At 39.8% G+C, this 19,499-nt stretch overlaps 1 protein-coding gene across 3 annotated transcripts in view; it reads right to left on the bottom strand.

Annotated features, from left to right (window-relative positions):
- LOC132391710 (limbin-like) overlaps positions 1-19,499 on the bottom strand; it is a 205,948-nt gene that overhangs the window by 38,813 nt on the left and 147,636 nt on the right. For all 3 annotated transcript variants that reach the window (XM_059965261.1, XM_059965262.1, XM_059965263.1), the window contains one exon: positions 3,417-3,644. In XM_059965261.1, the coding sequence (XP_059821244.1) occupies positions 3,417-3,644 (228 nt within the window). The remainder of the gene's footprint in view (positions 1-3,416; positions 3,645-19,499) is intronic.

The raw sequence follows: 19,499 nt of genomic DNA, 5'->3' as shown, positions 1-19,499 counted from the left end.
TTCCCCTCTCCCATGCATCTGACTTCACCTATCAACTTCTAACTTGTACTTCTGCCCCTCCTTCAACCTTCTTATTCAAGCAGGGTTCTCCTGCCTGTCTTTCGAGTCCTGATGAAAAGTCTTGGCCTAAAACATCAACTGTTTACTTATTTCCATAGATGCTGCCTGACCTGTTGAGTTCTTCCAGCATTTTGTGTGTGTCGCTCTTAGCTATTATCGATGTTTTGATTGACAACGCTGCTGGTTAAGGGAGTGACCAGAGGGACATAAAAAATATATAAATCAAATCAAATTACACTGAGAGCATTAGTTATGACCTGAGAAGAAGGCAGGAAGAAAATACATTAATAATAAGTGAAGGAAAAATATTTTAAAAGGCAGCTTCTTCACTGAAAAGGAATTATAAATATTTTAACAACTAGATAAATTTGAAGATGTAAATATAGGTGACTGGGGTGAGAAGCTTTGGCGCATCTAATGGCTTTTTCTTGTCTAAACCTTTTATGTTACATGCAGCCTGGAGACCAGATGCCTACACTGAACTTTCCCAGGAAAGGGACTTCTAGATTTGCATTCAGAACCAGGTGAATATTGATCCACAGATTGCTGTTCTGACCCACAGGGGAGTTCATCATGAAAAAAAAAGGGCAGATTCTTAGAGAAGCACCCTTCATCCTGATTTAATGTCATTCCAATCAACACCTTTAAAGTGTGGTTATTATTTTAGGTAAAAAAAAAATGTGCCCATCATTTTCTGCAAAGCAAGCTCTTAAATATGTTTCATGATAATTGCCAGATATCTTGATATTCAATGTCATCAGTCCAGAGACAGAATTTACAGCAACATTACAATTCCCACCCAAAAGGGAAGAGAATTAGTGTGATTATTATTATTACGTAGGAGAAACAGTATGCAGTAGCCATGAAAAGGAGTACAACTATCGGTAGAGTTACAGTGCTGTCAGTTCTATTCCTGTGAGCACATTTTCCCTGACATCTTAGGATAGTGGAATCAGTCATACATAGATGGTTTCTAGGATTGTGGGATTTTATCTCTAAGGTTAGAGTGTTGTTCTTCTTGGTGCAAAGAAATTTGAGAGAAGATGTGTGAGCAAATCTTGTTCAGAGTAAAAGGAAACTCTTTTCATTAGTAGATAATTCATGGACAATAGACTGTAGATATAACATTTCAGGTTAAAAATAATCAAGGAAATGTGAAAAAATGTCTTTATGCAGTAGTGATGAAAAGAGAATGAGTGGCATCAAACAGGGAATTGAATAGGCTCGAGAGAGGAGGATTTGTAGAAAGAGTGACAGTGTTGCTTTACAGGGAGCAATCATGTTCTCAATGGGGTGAATGATACTACTATAGGCTTATTATTGCCACACGTATTGAGATACAGTGAAATCCCTTATTTTGTGTGCCATCCCAACAGATCATGCCTTACATTTTATTATATCATGGTAGTATGAAGAAAGCAGAAGGCAGAATATAGAATATACAGCAAAAGGACACTGCAGATAGACAAATAGTGCAAAGGTCACAATGAGGACGACTGCACGATTAAGAGTTCAAGAGTTCATTTTTAGCTTATGAGAGGTCGGTTCTGACAATAGTGGGACAGAAGCTGTCCTTGTCTCGGGTGGTATGTATTCTCAAGCTTTGCCTAAATTTCCAGTGAATTTTGAGAATTTTGCAGGGCCAGATCTGGAGCATAGCCCTCTGTACCCTTCCCATCCATGTACCTATCCAAATTTTTCTTAAATATTGAAATCGAACCCACATCCACCATTTCTACTGGCAGCTTGCTTACACTCTCACCACCTGCTGAGTGAAGAGATTTCCCCTCATGTTCCCTTTTAACATTTCAATCTTCACCTTTAACCCATGACTTTTAGTTCCAGTCTTACATAAGCTTAGTGAAAAAAGTCTGCTTGTATTTACCCTATCTATACCCCTCATAATTTTGTATACCTCAATCAAATTTCCACTCATTCTTCTATGCTCTGGGGAATTAAGTTCTAAAATACTTGTAAATTTTCCCTGTATTCTTTCAATCTTATTGACATCTTTCTTGTAAGTTGATGTCCAGAAATGAATTCAAAATTCCAAATTAGGTGTCACCAATGTCTTATACAACTTCAACAGAACATCCCAACTCCAGTATTTAATGCTTTAATTTATGAAGGCCAATGAACCAAAAGCTCCCTTCATGGCCCTAAATACCTGTGATGCCACTTTCCAGAAATTATGGATCTGTATTCCCAGATCGTCCTATCGCAGTCCTCAGTGCCCTTTTGCTCACCATGTAAATCCTACCTTAGTTTGCCTTCCCAAAGTGAAACACCTCACACTTGTCTGCAATAAATTACATGTTATTTTTCAACCCATTTTTTCAGCTAGTCCAGATCCCACTGCAAACTTTGATTGCCTTCCTCGCTGTCCAATGCACCCCCAATCTTCTTGTCATCATCAAATTTGCTGACCCAGTTAACCACATTACCATCCAGATTGTTAATGTAGATGACAGACAACAATGGATTCAGCGCTGATCCCTGCAACAAACTGCTAGTCACAGTAGAGGCAACTATCTGCTACCACTCTCTGGCTTCTCCCGTGAAGCCGATGTTTAATCCAATTTACTAACTCATCTTGACCTTCTTGATCAACCTCCCATGTGAGACTTTGTCAATGTCCTTGCTAAAATCCATGCAGACAACATCCACTGCCTTGCCTTCATCAGCTTCCCTGGTAACTTACTCAAAAAACTCTGTAAGATTGGTTAGACATGATCTAACATGCACAAATCCATACTGACAATCCCTAATCAGTCCCTGTCTATCCAAATACTCGTATATTCAGTCCCTTAGAATATCTTCCAATAACTTTCCCACTACTGATATCAGGTTCACTGGTCTATAAACTCCTGGCTTATTCTTAGAGCCTTTCTTAAACAACGGAATGGCATTAGCTATCCTCCAATCCTCCAGCATCTCAACCATAGCTAAGGATATTTTAAGTACCTCTGTTAGGGCCCCTGCAATTTCTGTATGAGCCTCCCACTGAGTCTGATAAATGTCTTGTCTAGACCTGCAAGTTTATATACCATAATACTTCTCAACAGCAAACATCTCCTATGTAATCTGTATACACTCCATGACCACACTGTGGCTTTGCCTCATTTCTACAGACTCCGTGTCCATCTCCCGAGTAAATACAGACACAGAAAAAAAAAATCCATTTGCGTTCTCCTCCATCTCTTTGAGGGTTGCTGTGGTACAAAGTCTTAAAACAATTTTCATAATATTACAGAAGCTGGTATTAATCTTTCGTAATTGTCAGAGATTCAGAAGGGGTAAGAGGAAGTAGTCAGCGAACACCAAAATCGGGCTCATGCTCTTTGAATAACACTCACAGAAATGTGCTCCTGAACAACTTCAGTGCACGCTGCTTCGCACTGTAACCCCGCCTTGGCCATTTCTTCCAAGAGCTGTGTTTGCAGGTTGCAGGTTGCAGTGTGAATCTCCAGGGCTCTCACTCGCCTTTCAGCTCGGCGGAGCTGAACTGAGGCCATGCAGACTCCTAAATTTTCTTCCAGAACCTTCATCTGATTAGCTCTCTGATGAAACATCTTAGCACAAACCTAGAATGACATTTAGGTGGCATTTTATTATGATATTCACCACAAAAACTTATTCCTAGATAGAAAAGTATGATATGAACAGTATGAAATGTGACCAATGTTTTGAATATTAAGGAACATAATTGACGTAGTGTGTCACTATAATATTCTTCAAGGCAGTGGTAGTGTCTGCTGCTCTGGGAGGTCAGTGAAGAAGTTATTATGTTGATAACTTTTGAGACATCGTTAAACATGGGCAACAAGCAAACAGTGACAAACCTGAATTGAGTCTTGTGATGTGGATGCCTGATAGAATTTCAGGCAACCAATCCTACCGCAGTCATCATCAGTTTTCCCTGCTGTAGCGCAGTGACATCTCCTCAAGCATGACTGCTCTACCGCTGTAATTTATAAAAGTTAAAAGTTTGAAATCTGGATCACCTTGGGTGACCAAGAGTCCAAACAACACAACTCTGAATGTCTTGGCCCAAAACGTTTTCTGTGTGTTGTCTGAGTGTCACTGGTATGCAAGGGCCTCTCGTCCATAAAAGGAGCAGCAATTCACCGATAATTAGCATCACTATGAGCTAAGCAATTACACTTGACTTTGATACCAGTAACACGCACAAAATACTGGAGGAGCTCAGCAGGTCAGGCATAATCTACAGAAATGAACATTTTGGACTGAGGCTACATGAACAGTAGACCAGATGATTTTGAAAACATTTGTTTCGCTTAAAAATGGTAGGCGTCCACACCAAGTGTTTTTGAAAATGCCTCCGTCCACATTAAAACGGGTATTTGGGCGAATATCCTCCTACTGGGCATGCGCAGGACACACCTACAGAAAACAAGCGACATGTTTGGTGTCGAATATCACCGTGAAAGACTAGAAAAACTTGAAAGGAAATTGCCAAACGATGGAGAGCTGTTGGCTCTCGCACAGGAGAACTTAAAAGTAAAAAAAAACAAATACTGGAGCATATGGAGACAACCGACAAGGAGTTCACTGGCAGTATGACCCGGCTGACGACGAACATTGAAAAACTCACTAACTCTGTTCAATTAATAAAGCACCTTGTTAAATGTATAAAACATGTCTGCATCAGTGTTATCTTGTACTTCCATACAGTTTTACAGTAGGCTGTTACACACTTATTGTCAGAGAAATACTTACATAAATAGGTAAACCACCTTCATACAAGCAAGGACAGAAAACAGGGCAAAGTGAGTACACTTATTTATTCAGTAAGTTATGGATCAAAGTGTGTGGTGAGTTCATTTCTAACTCTTCTGGCTTCAGTCTCATTGCCGTCTGTTCTGAAATTGTTAGGTTGTGTGGGGGTTGCGTTCAAGAAAACAATGAGATGACACCATATGTTCCAGCACGTCATGACAGTGTTTCTAGAAATCTCCGGTTACCCTGTCCACACTGATCTGCCCAATTGGCATTTTCAAATTTACACACCCTGGAGGGCGTTTTAGAAAAGCTCCAAGTTCGGGGGAGGGAAATGCTGTTTCAGTGTGGATGGAGAGCCAAAATGAAGAGAAAAAGCTTTGGTTATGAATTTATCTGGTCTAGTGTGGACGTGGCCTGAGAGCTTTCTTCAGGACTGAAATGGAAGGGTGAAAGTGCAGAATAGAAAGGTGGGGGGAAGGGAAGGAGGCTAGCTAGTAGGTGATAGGTGAAGCAAGGTGGGTGGAAAAGATAAAGGGCTGGAGAGGAAGGAATCAGATAGAAGAAAATGGACCAATGGAGAAGGGGACAGAGGAAGGGGCCTGAGTAAAAGGCTAGAGTGGGGAAATAGAAGAGGGGAAGGGGAGGAAAAAATTATTTACCGGAAGGACAAATCGATATTCGTGCCATCTCAAGTTGGAGGCTACCAAGATGGAATATATGGTGTTGTTCCTGAGAGTGGTCTGAACTTGGCACGAGAGGAGGCCATGGACTGACGTGTCAGAATGGGAATGAGAATCGGAATTAAAATGTTTAACCACCGGGGAGCTCTAGTTTTGGCAGATGGACTGGAGGGTGCATTGGGAGTACCAGATACAATAGATGACTCCAGTCGATTCACAGGTGAAGTTTTGCTTCACCTGGAAGAATGCTTGGGGCCTTAAATGGAGGTGAGAGAGGAGGTGAATGAGCAGGTGCAACACTTGGGCCACTGGCAGGAAGGAAGATTAGTGGGGAGGGATGAATACCAGTAGTTCTCTTAGCTGAAGGATAATTCTGAACACATTATCAACCTTGTCCTTATATCTACCAACGGGGAGATTTGTAGACCAAAATAAATTTTTAATGGAGGCTAATAGCTGACAAACGCAAGGGGAGGGGTGGAGATGGCAGAGTGAGGATATGAATTTTCAGAAAACGATTAGTAGAGTGGCTCATGCTATTCAGGGTGCAAAAAACAGGTGCCAGTGAGTTACCAGCCACTTGACATCTCTCTGCTGAAGCTGGCAGAAATAAAAGTTGAGAAAGCTGTAAAAACAAGACTGTGGACTTGCTACCATACATCTTACACTGTCACTTCAGGAACAGTCTTAATGTGTCTGACCTGCATTTCTCTATTTGCCATCTATTTTAGGAATGAGGAAAGACAACTTTTCCTAATTAAGAAGTCAACTGTGAAAATGCTCGATTGAAAGTTATGAGACAGTGGAGAGTGGGTGTAAGAAAAATATTTCTCTCACAGATTGCCTTTGGAAGACAAAGTGCTTTGCCCAGCATTTAAAATGAGGAAGAGATTATCACAGCTTTTAAGTACAAAGTGGATAAATATTTAAATAGGAGAAAGACACACGGCTCTGGGGAAGAGAACAAATCAGTGTGAGTAATATTTGATTGCTCCAGCAAAAAGCCATCCCACAAACAATCTGTTGAACGGACTGGCTCTTTCACAGTGGTGACAAGTCAGACTGGGGAAAATAATGGGTATGCAGAAAGAATTTGCAGTTATACATCAATGCAGATGTTTTGCTTGCAATAACAATTCAAGTAGAACTTTCCAGACTGCACAAGGGAGTAAAATTTCTGTGCCTGGAGATTTAGTGGAGAAATGCTCGTCTTTTTCTTCCCCCAATGCCTGAAATCCTTTCAGAAATAACGAAATGCAGAATTCTGCTGCAAATCAAGATCAATTTGTTCAAGTTTCATGTTGCTTCCTTTCTGGGAAGCAACGTGTCTGGAACTGGAGTGTAGTGTGAGTGATTTTGATAGGACTTTGAAGAGGAATTGAGGCCAGGGAATTTTGTATTGTTTATGATAATTCAATTGCTAGTTAGGGGTGTTGGATTATTGAAGCTTCAACAGATGATCTGTATAACCTTCCCTTAAGTGATTCTAAACATCACTGCATAAATATTAATTTCTGAAAGAAAGCACCATTTTAGCTGTCGGTGCTCACTTTAACAGGATTCATGCCACTTAGCCAGGAAGTTACAGAAAATTTGCACATTGACAAGGGTGAAGTTCAGTGCAATACTGAAAAGGTCTCAGCTGTCTCTGACCGCTGCCCTGGTTAACATTAACCTCCAACTGTCGAGGTACGATTCAGTTTTGCTAAGAATGTGATACAGCACACACTTCCACTAAATGTGGTTCTAACCATATTAACTTTGAAGTTAATATAGTTAATGTAGGGCTTATTAGGGCTGATATTTCAGTCCGTACCTGACAAGCTTCATTAGGGAATAACACCACTGTATACAACATTCTAACTCCACATTCTAACTCGCTCTCTAAAAATGCACAACCACTGTTACAAAAGAAGGTTTTAAGGAACAAATAAAAGACTGCAAATTTTTGACCCTTCTCTCCAATTAATGAAGATCATGGACAATACAGTAGCAGGGTTAGGGAAGTATCATTCCTCTCTCTGATGGGAATTCTGTGAGACTCTCTCACACTCTACCCCTCTGTGGTTTTCACTGCTCTCCAGCTCTTTCAACCACATCCTTAACAGGAGTCCATACTAGAGTCACATATCCCTCCTCATTATGTGGCTTCACAGCGGCTTCCAGTTCTGTTTCTAGGCTCCTCAGGTACGCACATTTAAATCGCCTCCTCTCCCTAAGGTTTTCCCTCCATGTTCTCAACTCCATCCCTCCCTTCCCGGCACAACCTGCCTGACTTCTTACATCGCTCCTCAGTCAACCACTTCCCTTCTTCCCTTTATATTGGCCACCTCACCTCTCAATAACTCTTAATGTCTCTTTCTAATTTTCATTCCTTTCCTCACACAGATGTTGCTTGACCACTGAGCATCTCCAGCAGATTTGTTTTTATAGAAAGCTGCCTCACAGTTCCAGTGCCCCCGGGTTCTGTCCTGACCTCCAGTAGTGACTGTGTGGAACGTGCATACCAAGGGACCAACTTCTGTGCTTTATAACTCTAAGATTATTGTTGATTGTTTATGTCAGCACCATTTCCCAGCATTATTTCCGTATCTTTTAATCCCATTGACGTGCAGAAATCTATCAACCCATTTGAATAAATACAAAGACTGAGCATCTCTAGGTAGAGAATTTGCAAAGGTTCACCAGCCACTGAATAATGACATTTTTCCTCAGCTCAGTGCTAGATTGACAGGTGCAGGTGAGGAGCATTTGTAGGTGAGTCTATGGTTACAGCTCAATGAAGAACAACCTAACGAAAACTGGCAGCAAATGGATAGTAAACCAGAAACATGGTATCAAGAAGGAGGGATAGTTTACCACACTCGAAAGCTTAAAGAAAAGATTCCAAAGATTCAAACATGAAAACCTAGAACATATTCTGTTCTCAATTTTACTCAGAGTAAATGTGCCAGGAGATTTCTTCACAGTATCACCAATATGGAACACAGCAAGGGATGATGGGTTGGGAATAGACTGAGGATTTAAGATGGCGCTGGTGAAGGACAGTGACATCTTGCATCTTGCTGGCAGCAAAACAACTATTAATTACTTTATTAATCAAAATTTGCCTCAAAAATGATCACTGCAATGAATAGCCTGTAACTTATCTTTTGGAGTTGAGCTTTTGAACCACCTGTATGACCTGGCATTTTTGCAATATGAACTCAAGACTCGAAGGTGCAGGGTGGCTGCAGCTTAATGGTGGGGCCCAGGCCTGAGATTGGGGGATGAGACAACGTTTGGCTGCTGGAGTGGACTTGGAGGCAATTCGAAGTGCCAGCACCGAGATGAGTCAAACGCGAGGCAGCAGGACCTGGGCCTGAGAGCAAGGATCATACCAAAGTTTGATTGATTAAAGTGCCAAGCCGAATTAGAAAGGTTGGATAATAGCCCTCAGAGCATATTGAAGTAGCAGGGTCCAGGACCGTGAGAGAGGAGCAACCTGCTGTTTGACCATTTTAAGCACCAGGCCGGATTGAAAAGATCAGAGTCGAGACTGGAGTCGCGGACAAGCCAGTGCTCAGCTTGCTGCTCTGCAATGTTTACTCATCTCTGCACTGAACTGAGGCTGTGGCCTGCAACTGACAGGCTGCCAGATCAGCTGCAGCGATGGCTGCAAGCTCACTTTTCTGAATTTCAGTTTTGAATGTTTTCTGTTTACTTTTAATGTTTGCACAATTTGTTTTTGGATGTTTTTGGGTTCCACTGGGTTTCTTGTTTTATGGCTGCCTGCAAAGAGACGAATCTCAAGGTTGTACATAGTATATATCAGACATCCCACCCTGCAAAAACTAATTTCAGGGAGGTAGCACCATCAATTTGCAGAAGATTCCTGGAACTTCTGGGACAGGGGGAATGTCTGCAATAGAGTAGCTCCTTAGCAGCTAGCCAGCTAGTTTAAATAACATTAGCTATGCTAATAAACGAATTACATCTGTTAACTCACCTCAACAATCATTTAACCCACCATGGGCAATAGAAAAGTCACTGTTGCAAACAGTGCAGTGAGGAACACTGTCATGATTTTTGACCCCTATTAGGCAGGGGTCCACTTTGGTGTCGTCTGGGGTGAAGTATGCTTTATATTTTCTTTTTTTGGAACACTCTGCCATGGTGCTCTCTGTCTCTCTCTCTCTCTCTCGCTCACTCTCAAAAAAAAACAGTTTCCGGGATATTATATATAATCTGCGGGGGTCAGGGAGCCACTATCAATATGCGGGAGACTCCCGGAACTTCCAGGAGAGGTGGGATGTCTGTCTACGTACTCTGATAATAAATAAACTTTGAATTTTGAAATAGGAGGTAGGGACTAATTGGAAAGTTGTGAAGACGGGGAAAAGGGATGAGTTTGGGCCAGTAGGTTCAATGGTTTAATGCCAGGGAGGAAGTAGCTAAGGCATCTGAAAAGGCAGTCTTGATCTTTCACGCCTGTTCAACAGAGAAAAAAACATCTGTCAGTCAGATGGGAGACAGACAGATTGCAAAACGTACTCTGCTTTTAGCAGTAGCACTCAAAGAAAATCACCAAGAGAAGCAAGAACAATGTGGATGATTTGAAACCAAGGCCACTGAAAGGTTTAAAGACAACGGTGGACATGCCAGAGTGAGTTCCCAAGTAAGTAAATTGCACAAGTAATAGCAGGATGAGATAGTTTCTTGCTATTTACTAAAAGGCACTTGAGCTTACAGAATACAAGGAAGAAATCTCCTAAAATCATCACTGTTCATTCATCTCATATTTTAGCAATATTACACCCCAATTACCATTAACTGCATTCTGTCGACATAATAGGGGAGATTTTCTTCAGTTGATTGCACTGCAGGCAAGATGCCAGCTTGTGCTGCTTGTTCATTTGAGTGAATTTGACATCCAGTCTGTGCTCGGCATAACATTGGTTCAGCTGGCTACATCAGCAGGAGGGAAACACCAAAAGTAACAAGCTGTGTTTAAATCTTGCCCACAGCTCTTAAAGGGAGGTGTACTGTGGGTGGGCCAGAGCATTCAGCAAGAGAATCTAATGTTGGAAGCACTGGAGACCGACTGATTTTCCACAGACCTTGTTAGAAAGAAAGGTTGCCAAACCTCCAAATTTGTCTGAGTCCACAGTAGCCAAGAGAGCACTATTCCGTCTTGCCTATGCGGGTGCACAGCTGTGCAGTAACTGAAATGCTCCTGAGCACATAGCCTTTGGTGCCACACAGCTGGAATTTTCTTTTATATAATATTAATATAATCTTGAAATTTATGTTAATATAATCATGAAATACCCTGTAATTATTATGTGTTAATAAATATAATCTATAATTTTTCTAAATTATAAACATATCACAACCTTTACTTAGAAACATCTTAGAGCTTCAATGTATTTACATTATCAGAGCTACTCATTACAACACTGTTACAAATTGTAAAAATGCACACAGAATGGAAGTCTGTAACTCATTGTCAACGTGTGTGTAATCACTTGGATAATAGATTTCCTGCTGATGAGTTAAGAGAATGGCAAGCTTTTGATCTTTTTGCTATTGTAAATGCAACCAATTCTTGAATTTCAAGTTCAAGTTCAAATTTAATTGTCAATCAACCAACATGAATATCCATGGATGCAGCCAAATGAAACAGCATTCCTCCAGGGCCAAGGCGCAAAACACAGTACCAACAGTCACATATAGTACAGAAAGAACATACTATACAAGATATCAGTAAAATACAGTAACACAAAAAATGCACAAGGATTTTTAAAAAAGGTTGTACGACAAAAAAAATACTCAATTACTGTAACAAACTAAAGCATTGCCTCAAAAATATTGCAGTAATACTGTGATTTCAAATTTGTAGCTTCTGAGAAATTTAAGAATGGTTCAATTAAAACAAGATATGTTGAACTATGTGCTTAGAATGAAGAATTTGAAGAACTGTCAATTCTTGTTGACAATGTTGGAACATTTCAAGCTTTGAGTGCTGACTGTCAATGTGGATGCAGTATGAAATTAATTAAATCTAAATTCAAAAACAGATTAGAAGTGGTACATTTGGATGATCAAAAGAGCATTAAGACGTATTGGGATGTGAAATTAATCTGGACAGTGCTTATAAACAATGGATTTGTGACAGAGACAGATGAGAAAAAGTTTACGAAATGTGAAAGATTTTCTTTATTGTACTATATTTCATTACACCCTTCAATTAATACATACAATAAAAAAAATGTGATTTTTCAATTTTCATTCCAAATATTCATAGAACACATATTACAAAAAAAACATTTAAAGAGCTGCACAGTTTTCAGGATATTTTCAGATATCTGATTCAGTAGTCAGGCCCTGAGGATTACTGACTCAATCAATGATCAATGCAACATCACAAGAAATTCAGAGATCTTGTCTGAGTGATCAATTTACAATTTTATGTAAAGTCCCACCTGCATAACTAGTGCTGATTTCATCACACTCTGGTGACCAACTGTGTCTTCTGATTAGGTCAAATCCCTAAAGTACATATGCTCCTTCACACGTCCAGCTCAGCTAGAAGGTTCATACCCATCTTACAGCACACAAATTCTGCCAGTTATTCTACAATGACCCCCTCATCACCTGAAAAGATTGCACAATAACCACTTTTTCTCCCTTACACTGAGAGATGGCAGATTATTAGATACAAAAATACTTAAGGTATATAGACAGGGCTGGGATTGGATGAGGAATTGCTAGTGGTGGGAAGGATGTTTTCCCTTTGCTGAACCAGAGACAAAGTCTCAGGAAATGGGACATGATACTTGGGCCTGAGATGAAGAGAAGTTTCTTCATCCAATAGATAGTGAACCTATGGTAATCTCTTCCTCAGAAGGTGTTGGGAGTCCAAGTCATTGAATACCTTTCCAAAGTAAATAGATTTCTAAATATAAAATGCCAGAAGCCCTGGATGAACCATGAGATCTGCTGTCCATTGAGGGGCATTCAAGTCTGGTGACCAAGAAAGTGACACAAGCTCCAGGTACAATCTCTGGAAAGCCATCTCACAGCTAAAGTAGCAATTCCAGGCCAAACTTGAATTAACCATTGATGCTCAACAGTTGTGGCAGGGCTTGAATGCTATCACCTCTTATAAAGTAAAATCAAGTGACAGAGGTGGCAACATGGCTTCGCTTCGAGAATAGTTCAATGCCTTCTGTGCTGGCTTTAACCGTCAAAACATAGAGGACCAGATGGGGTACTACTCAAGTAATAAAGACCTGTGCTGATCAACTGGATTGTGTGATCAGTAAGATCTTTGGCAGGCTCAGGTACTCACATGCTTCAACCAAGCTTCACTTATGCCAATGTCAAAGAGGAACATGGTAACCTGCCTCAATGACTATTGTCCAGTAGCACTTACATCCACAGTAATTCCGAATGTTTTGAGAGGCCACTGATGAAACATATAAACTTCTGCCTGAGAAGTCTCTTGGATTTGCTCCAATTTGCCTACCAGCGCAACAGGTTCACCACAGATGCCATCTCACTGGCTCTTCACTCAACATCAAAGGTACGTACATCAGGATGCTCCTTATCGACTGCAGCTCAACATTCAATACCATCATCCCTCAAAACTAATCAATAAGCTTCAAAGCCTTGGCTTTAGTATCTCCCTGTGCAATTGGATCCTCAATTTCCTCACTTGCAGATCCCCAAGTCAGTCAGTTCCGATTGGCAACAACATCTCCATGATCTACATCAGCACAGGTGCACCACAAGGCTGTGTGCTTTTCCCCCAGTTCTACTTGCTTTACACTTACAACCATGTGGTTAAGCACAGCTCTAATGCCATATTCCAGTTTGCTGGCAACATCACTGTTGCAGGTCAAATCAATGTGGTGACGAATTAGCATATAGGAAAGAGATTGAAAACCTGACTGAGTGGTGCCATAACAACAAAGTCACCGACACCAAGGAGAAGGAAACCAGAGATCCATGAGCCAGTCCTCATTGGAGCATCAGAGGTAGAGAGGATCAGCAACTCTGAATTCCTCAACATTATAATTTCAGAGAGCTTGTCCTGGGCCCACTGAAGAAAACAGGGCAGTGCCTTTACTTCCTTAGGTGTTTACAAAGATTCGGAATGACACCTTAAACTCTGACAAACTTCTGTAGAAGTGTGGTGAGAGTTTATTGACTGGCTGCATCATAGCCAGGTATGGAAGCACCAATGCTCTTGAACAGAAAATTCCACCAAAATTAGAGGATATTGTTATATTTTGTACCTTCAAAACATTAAAGGAAGAGACAAGAGTCTGACATGCAGATCTAACTTTGGGTTTATTTTAAGTGACGCACACATGTATCACGTGGTAGCGTGATGACATATGCGATCATCCTATTTTTAGATACAACCTGTAATTATTTAAATGAACAAGAACACTTAATCAAGAAAATATATATTCCACACAAGATTACGCAAATGTTATTGAAATATTAAATATACAACACTCCTCCCTGCATTGCTATAAACCCAACTCAATATAGTTGAGACAGCATCTCAACTATATATGCAATATAATATATACTACAGCTATTATATACAGACATCCTCGGCATAGTAAATTTAAATTGTCCTTTTCAGGCCTGAAGATTTAATCGCTGTGGAAAATTTCTTACTCTTGTGAGATAATGTCTTCTCTGACAAGGATGATCACTCTGCTTGGCAAGTGAGACTTGCGACTGTGAAACAATCACAGGTTCTTGGGCCTCCTCCAGGTAGTTGTAGGAGTTGACTCTGTGACTACAGAAAGTGGCTTAGACAGCCCTGGACATCTTTTTTCTTTTCTCAGTTTTTCTCTCTCTGGATCTACTTCCATCCCTTTCTTTTTCTTTCTCATGTTCCTTCTGTTTTTCACATCTTTTCTCTCTTGCTTACATTCACTCCATCTCTTATCCCCCTTTTTTTCTTCTAGTTTGCATCTTGATCCTGGAAAGGTCTATTTATGTCATTGGAGTATTTTCTTATTAATCCTTCTATTGCTCCTTTCACAATCTGATATCCCGTCCTGGTTTCCTCATCTACAACATTCTCTGATGAATCCTTCATATCTCCATTGACCCATTCCTTTTTGGCCTTCAATTCATTCAGTTGGGCTTTGGTCTTTGCATCTACTTTTACAAGCAGCTTTTTGTCTCCCACTTGAAGCTTTCTCAGACATCTTGTCAACAAAAACTATTGTAGCTGGGCCTCAGCTTTCATCTTTTTCACAATTCCTCTGATTAGCTTGGTCCTTCGTTGGTCCAATATGCTTTCCAACCAGAGGCACAGAGATACATGTTTGCCCTCTGGTGAATAATGATTTATGGTGTACAGCATTAACTCAATTGTGTCATCATCCAATACCTTTCTTAATTCACTTGCAGTTCACTCTATTGTAAGGAATGTGGCATGCAATTAGTAGGTGGATTTCCAATCAAGTTGTAGTTGTCTCAGCCAATCACAACCCCACAATGCTGGCCCTCCTGTTTTTATCACATATACACTCAAAGTAGCTTATTCTTTGTTATATTTCACAGTTACGAATATCATTCCCACAGGAGCTATATTTTCTCCAGTACACATTCCTAGCTGGATATCTGCAGGCTTCAATTCAGTATCTTTGAAATGCTCTTCAAACTCATTTTGTGGAATGACTGAAACAGCTGAGCCAGTGTCCAATTTCATTTTAATTAATTTGCCATTCATTTCTGGCTTCAGCCATATTGTTTATTGATAATTTTCACATTGTAAATCTCAGGTTACACAGTCCTGTGTCAACCTCATCATTATCACCAACAGCATGTAGATTAATACTCTTTTTGAAACTGCAACTTTACTTTTTATCTTTTTCTCTTCCCTGAGCAGTCCATTTTTTTTTATCTGCCCAGCGTGCTCTTTGTATGTGACCTAATTTGTTTCATTTTCTGCAAGTTTCACCTTTACACCTGCACTTGTTAAGTGAATGTAGGCCCCTGCCACAATGGTAACACTATTTGTTCAATCGAGTTGGTTTCTGTTCAGACGCTGCAATTTTGATCACACTCACTTTTCCTTCTGATTGCAACTCAAATGTGTCTCCCTCTGCAGTTTCTACTGAAACAGCAATTTCAGCTGCTTTTTTAAATGTAAATTGTTCTTTAGTTTTTGAATGCTTTCATGTAAGATTCCACAAACTAAACAATCTTGCAGTACATCATTAAGACCATTACCAACTGACAATGCTCTGCAATCAATAATGGCTTTGATTTTAAACGTTCCTTCATTACTTTGACAATATCAGCCAAGCTCATTTCTGTTAGTTTGGTTGGAGTAGTCAAACTTTGAAGCAAACTGTAAGCCTTTAAACCAAACAGAACAGCAAAATTGGTTTATGCTCTCACTGGCGATTTCATTTGCTTCAAAATATTGCTGAATTAGCTCAGTATACATATTCCAGTTAACTTTTGTGTAATCAAATGTGTTAATTTTTCTAACGTATCCAGCCATTTCTGCTTTATGATTTTTATCATCTGGTACTCCCTCATCACGAACCCTTGAGTTTCTCTTTATGGCCTTACTTGCAAACTCAATCATGTCCTCCCTTCAGAAGAACATGTACTGTGGTGGTTTTTTAAAACTTGATGTCCCTTGCTGTGCTTTTTGTAGTTCAAATACTTTGCTGTGCTTCAAAAGGTCTGTAGCTATCTCAGGTTGGTTTTAAAACATTCCTCATCACCAGTGTTATGTTTAGTAACTTCAAAACATTAAACTAATTCAAAGGAAAGCATGGGAGTCTGAAATGCAGGTCTAATTTCAATTTAATTTAAGTGAGGCACACATGCATCATGTGGCAGCGTGATAACGTATGCAGTTAATATATTTTACACATAACCAATAGTTATTCAAATGAACAAAATGCTTAATCAAACCATATATACAAGATTACTCAAATATTATTGCAATATTAAATACAAAATAGAAATGGCCAGTCCGTCAAGGATAAAGCCCTCCCCACCATTTAGCATATGAGCACAGAGCATTGTTGCAGGAATACAGCATCCATCATCTCGGACCCCCACCACCCAGGCCATACTCTCATCTTGCTGCTGCTATCAATAAGGTGGTACAGGAGCCTCAGGACTCACTGCACCAGGTTTAGGAACAGTCATTACTTCCCCCCCCCCCTCCCCAAACCATCAGGCTCTTGAACCAAAGAGGCTAACTTTACTTGCCCCATTATTGAAATGTTCCCACAACTTATGGACCCATTTCAAGGATTCTTCATCTCATGTTCTCGATGCTTATTGTTTATTTATTTATTTATTTTTGTATTTGCACAGTTTATTGTCTTTTGCCCAAGTTGGTGTGATGTTTCATTGATTCTATTATGGATTTATTGAGTTTACCCACACGATGAACCTCAGGGTTGGTTGTACATTGATAAGAAGTTTACTTCACTTTTACTTTACATTCAGGTGAGTGCAGATTTATTGTATTGAATGGCAGGGCATTTGACTCCTTGGCTTATTCTGCTGTAATTTTCTGTTTTTAAATAGTAATAAGCAATAGAGATCACATTGGCAGTGACATCACTATCATGTGAACAAAGACAGCAAATAATATTTAAATGGTTACTTGTTCATTTGCTGTTGTGAGACCTTACAGAGCAGATAGGCTCATATTTGCCCACATCACATACATAACTCTGCGTTAAAGAAAAGTCAACAGTTGGGAACGTATCAGAGACATCCTGAGAATTTTAACAGAGGAATGTCTTTCTTCCTTAATTCCTACACAGCTTGAGCATGCTAAATGACTACGTTATTGGGGTAGTTTACTCTGGAGCGCCAGAGGCTGAGGGGAGATCTGATAAAAGGTTTACAAGATTATGCGAGTTTCAGATAGAGTGGGCAGAAAGCATCTGCTCCCCAAGGTTGAAATTTCTAATAGCAGGTGGCATGCGTTGAAGATGAGAGGGGGTAGATTCAAGGGGGATGTGAGGGTAAGTTTTTTACTCAGACAGTTGTGGATGCCTGGAATGCACAGCCTGACATGGTGGTGGAGGCAAATACATTGGCAGTTTTTAAGAGATGCTTGGATGAGCACATGGATGCCAGGAAGATCCATGTATTAGGATTAGGAGGGATTAATGTTTGGACATTTTTGATTTGCTTTTAGCTGGTTCAACACAACATAATGGGCTTAATGGCCTGTTCCTGTTCTGTACTGTTCTATGTTACTGTTTAACTTTATCCAAAGACACCTGGTATCTAACGACTGCAGCAATCTGACAAACAATAGTCTGAATTGTCTCAGTATAATTTAGCAATTGGAGATGCTAAGTATTAACATACTTCATGTGGTATTCTTGTTAGCTCTGCTCTGACATACATACATGAGCAATAATATCATTGGTAAGCCCACTAGCCCCAAACAAAATACAATTTCATAGATTTCTAAGTGATGAAACATAACTACTATTCATTTCTCTGTACTGAAGTTTTACATATTATAGGTTACATGATTCAGCTTATAGAACCCATTAATCCTGCACATGGATGAGTAATTTGTTGGTGATCAAATGAAGCTTTCAAAATGGTGAATGCTTTGATAGTGATTACTACCTGTGTAGTAGCTTATCTCATTTCACCTGGGACTTACAGAGTCAAAGAACCATTATTTATTCAACAACTTATCAGTGGTTAATGTGAAAAGTAAAACAGTATCATGTAGATATCTGTAAGGAAGCTAGAAACCTCTGTGCAACAGCTTGTGGCTCTATAACATTAACATTTGTGGGATAATCCTGCATCGAATGAGATAGAATCTTTCCACCATTTCTGATGATGCTTGCCAAAATAATGGCAGTATAATTATGCCCAGAGCTATCAGTACATCTATGAATTTTGAAAAAAAATAAGCTAATCCTCCACTGAAACAGTAGGAGTGTAATTGCAGATGGTAAATCGGAAGCGTTTGTATCAGATCACCTGTGGTGCAATTTCAGGGCTGATGGATTTAAAATTAATAATTACACTATCACGGAAAGTGGAGTTGCAAACATTTCTGAACTTTAAAGTGTTACATTTATTCTCTGCTTCAGGTAGTAGCTGTTGAGTTAAATACAATGAACTATGCCAAATGTGCCCATGACAATCACAGTGGCTTTACTAGGCCAGAGCAATCAGTATTGGGCCAGTGTGTTAATCTTTAGCATCCTGGGCCAGCTAGTTAATCCTTTACCCTTTTAGTACTTTCTCATTGGCATCAATGATATGGAAGACTACTGAGGCACTGTTTGAAGAAGAGTGCTAAATGGAAATTTATTTGCCTATTTTTAACATGAAACTTGAGATAGAGTCCACTACCAAGGCCACTACTAAGTTGCTACCTTGCTGGTGGAAAAATACTTGCTGATTGAGGATTCTGGGTTATTGGCTGAAAATGATAGTAGTATGTTGACTGTGGCTACATTTGTGAATGGTACTGCACTTCCAACTTTGACACATCCAGAGATGTTAGAGAGAAGAACTTTGCAACGCAGACTGATTTTTAGCTCTGTCAAATCAAGTGCTCACGTTAATAGCAGCTGACACATGTATCTTATTTTCTTATACTTTGGAATTGCACTTGCAAAAATGAATAGCTAACTATTTTTGGGATCAGTTAATATTCAATCACACTGTTATTACCTCTGAGGTTAAGTTTCAATGGTTAATGTAGGAAGGCAAGGCTTACAGCACCTTAATAGTTTCATTTATTTTTATTACACTATTAACAATTGACTTTATTCTTCAATACCTCAGCTGTAAAATGTATAACAGAAACCTGTGCCAGCCTCATTGGTCCCAAATCCTTGACTATTTATTGAGTAATTTAAGCTATTATACTTCAGGGTCCTGGGTCCTTCCTCTATTATACATCTACCTTCCCATGGAGAGCTTAATGGATACAGGTAACACTGCATATTTGCACAGCTGCTGGACAGCCTGTGATAC

Source organism: Hypanus sabinus, chromosome 3 (genome assembly GCF_030144855.1).
Source record: "Hypanus sabinus isolate sHypSab1 chromosome 3, sHypSab1.hap1, whole genome shotgun sequence".
Classification (NCBI taxonomy): Eukaryota; Metazoa; Chordata; class Chondrichthyes; order Myliobatiformes; family Dasyatidae; genus Hypanus; species Hypanus sabinus.
This window is presented reverse-complemented; position numbering and strand designations above follow the sequence as displayed.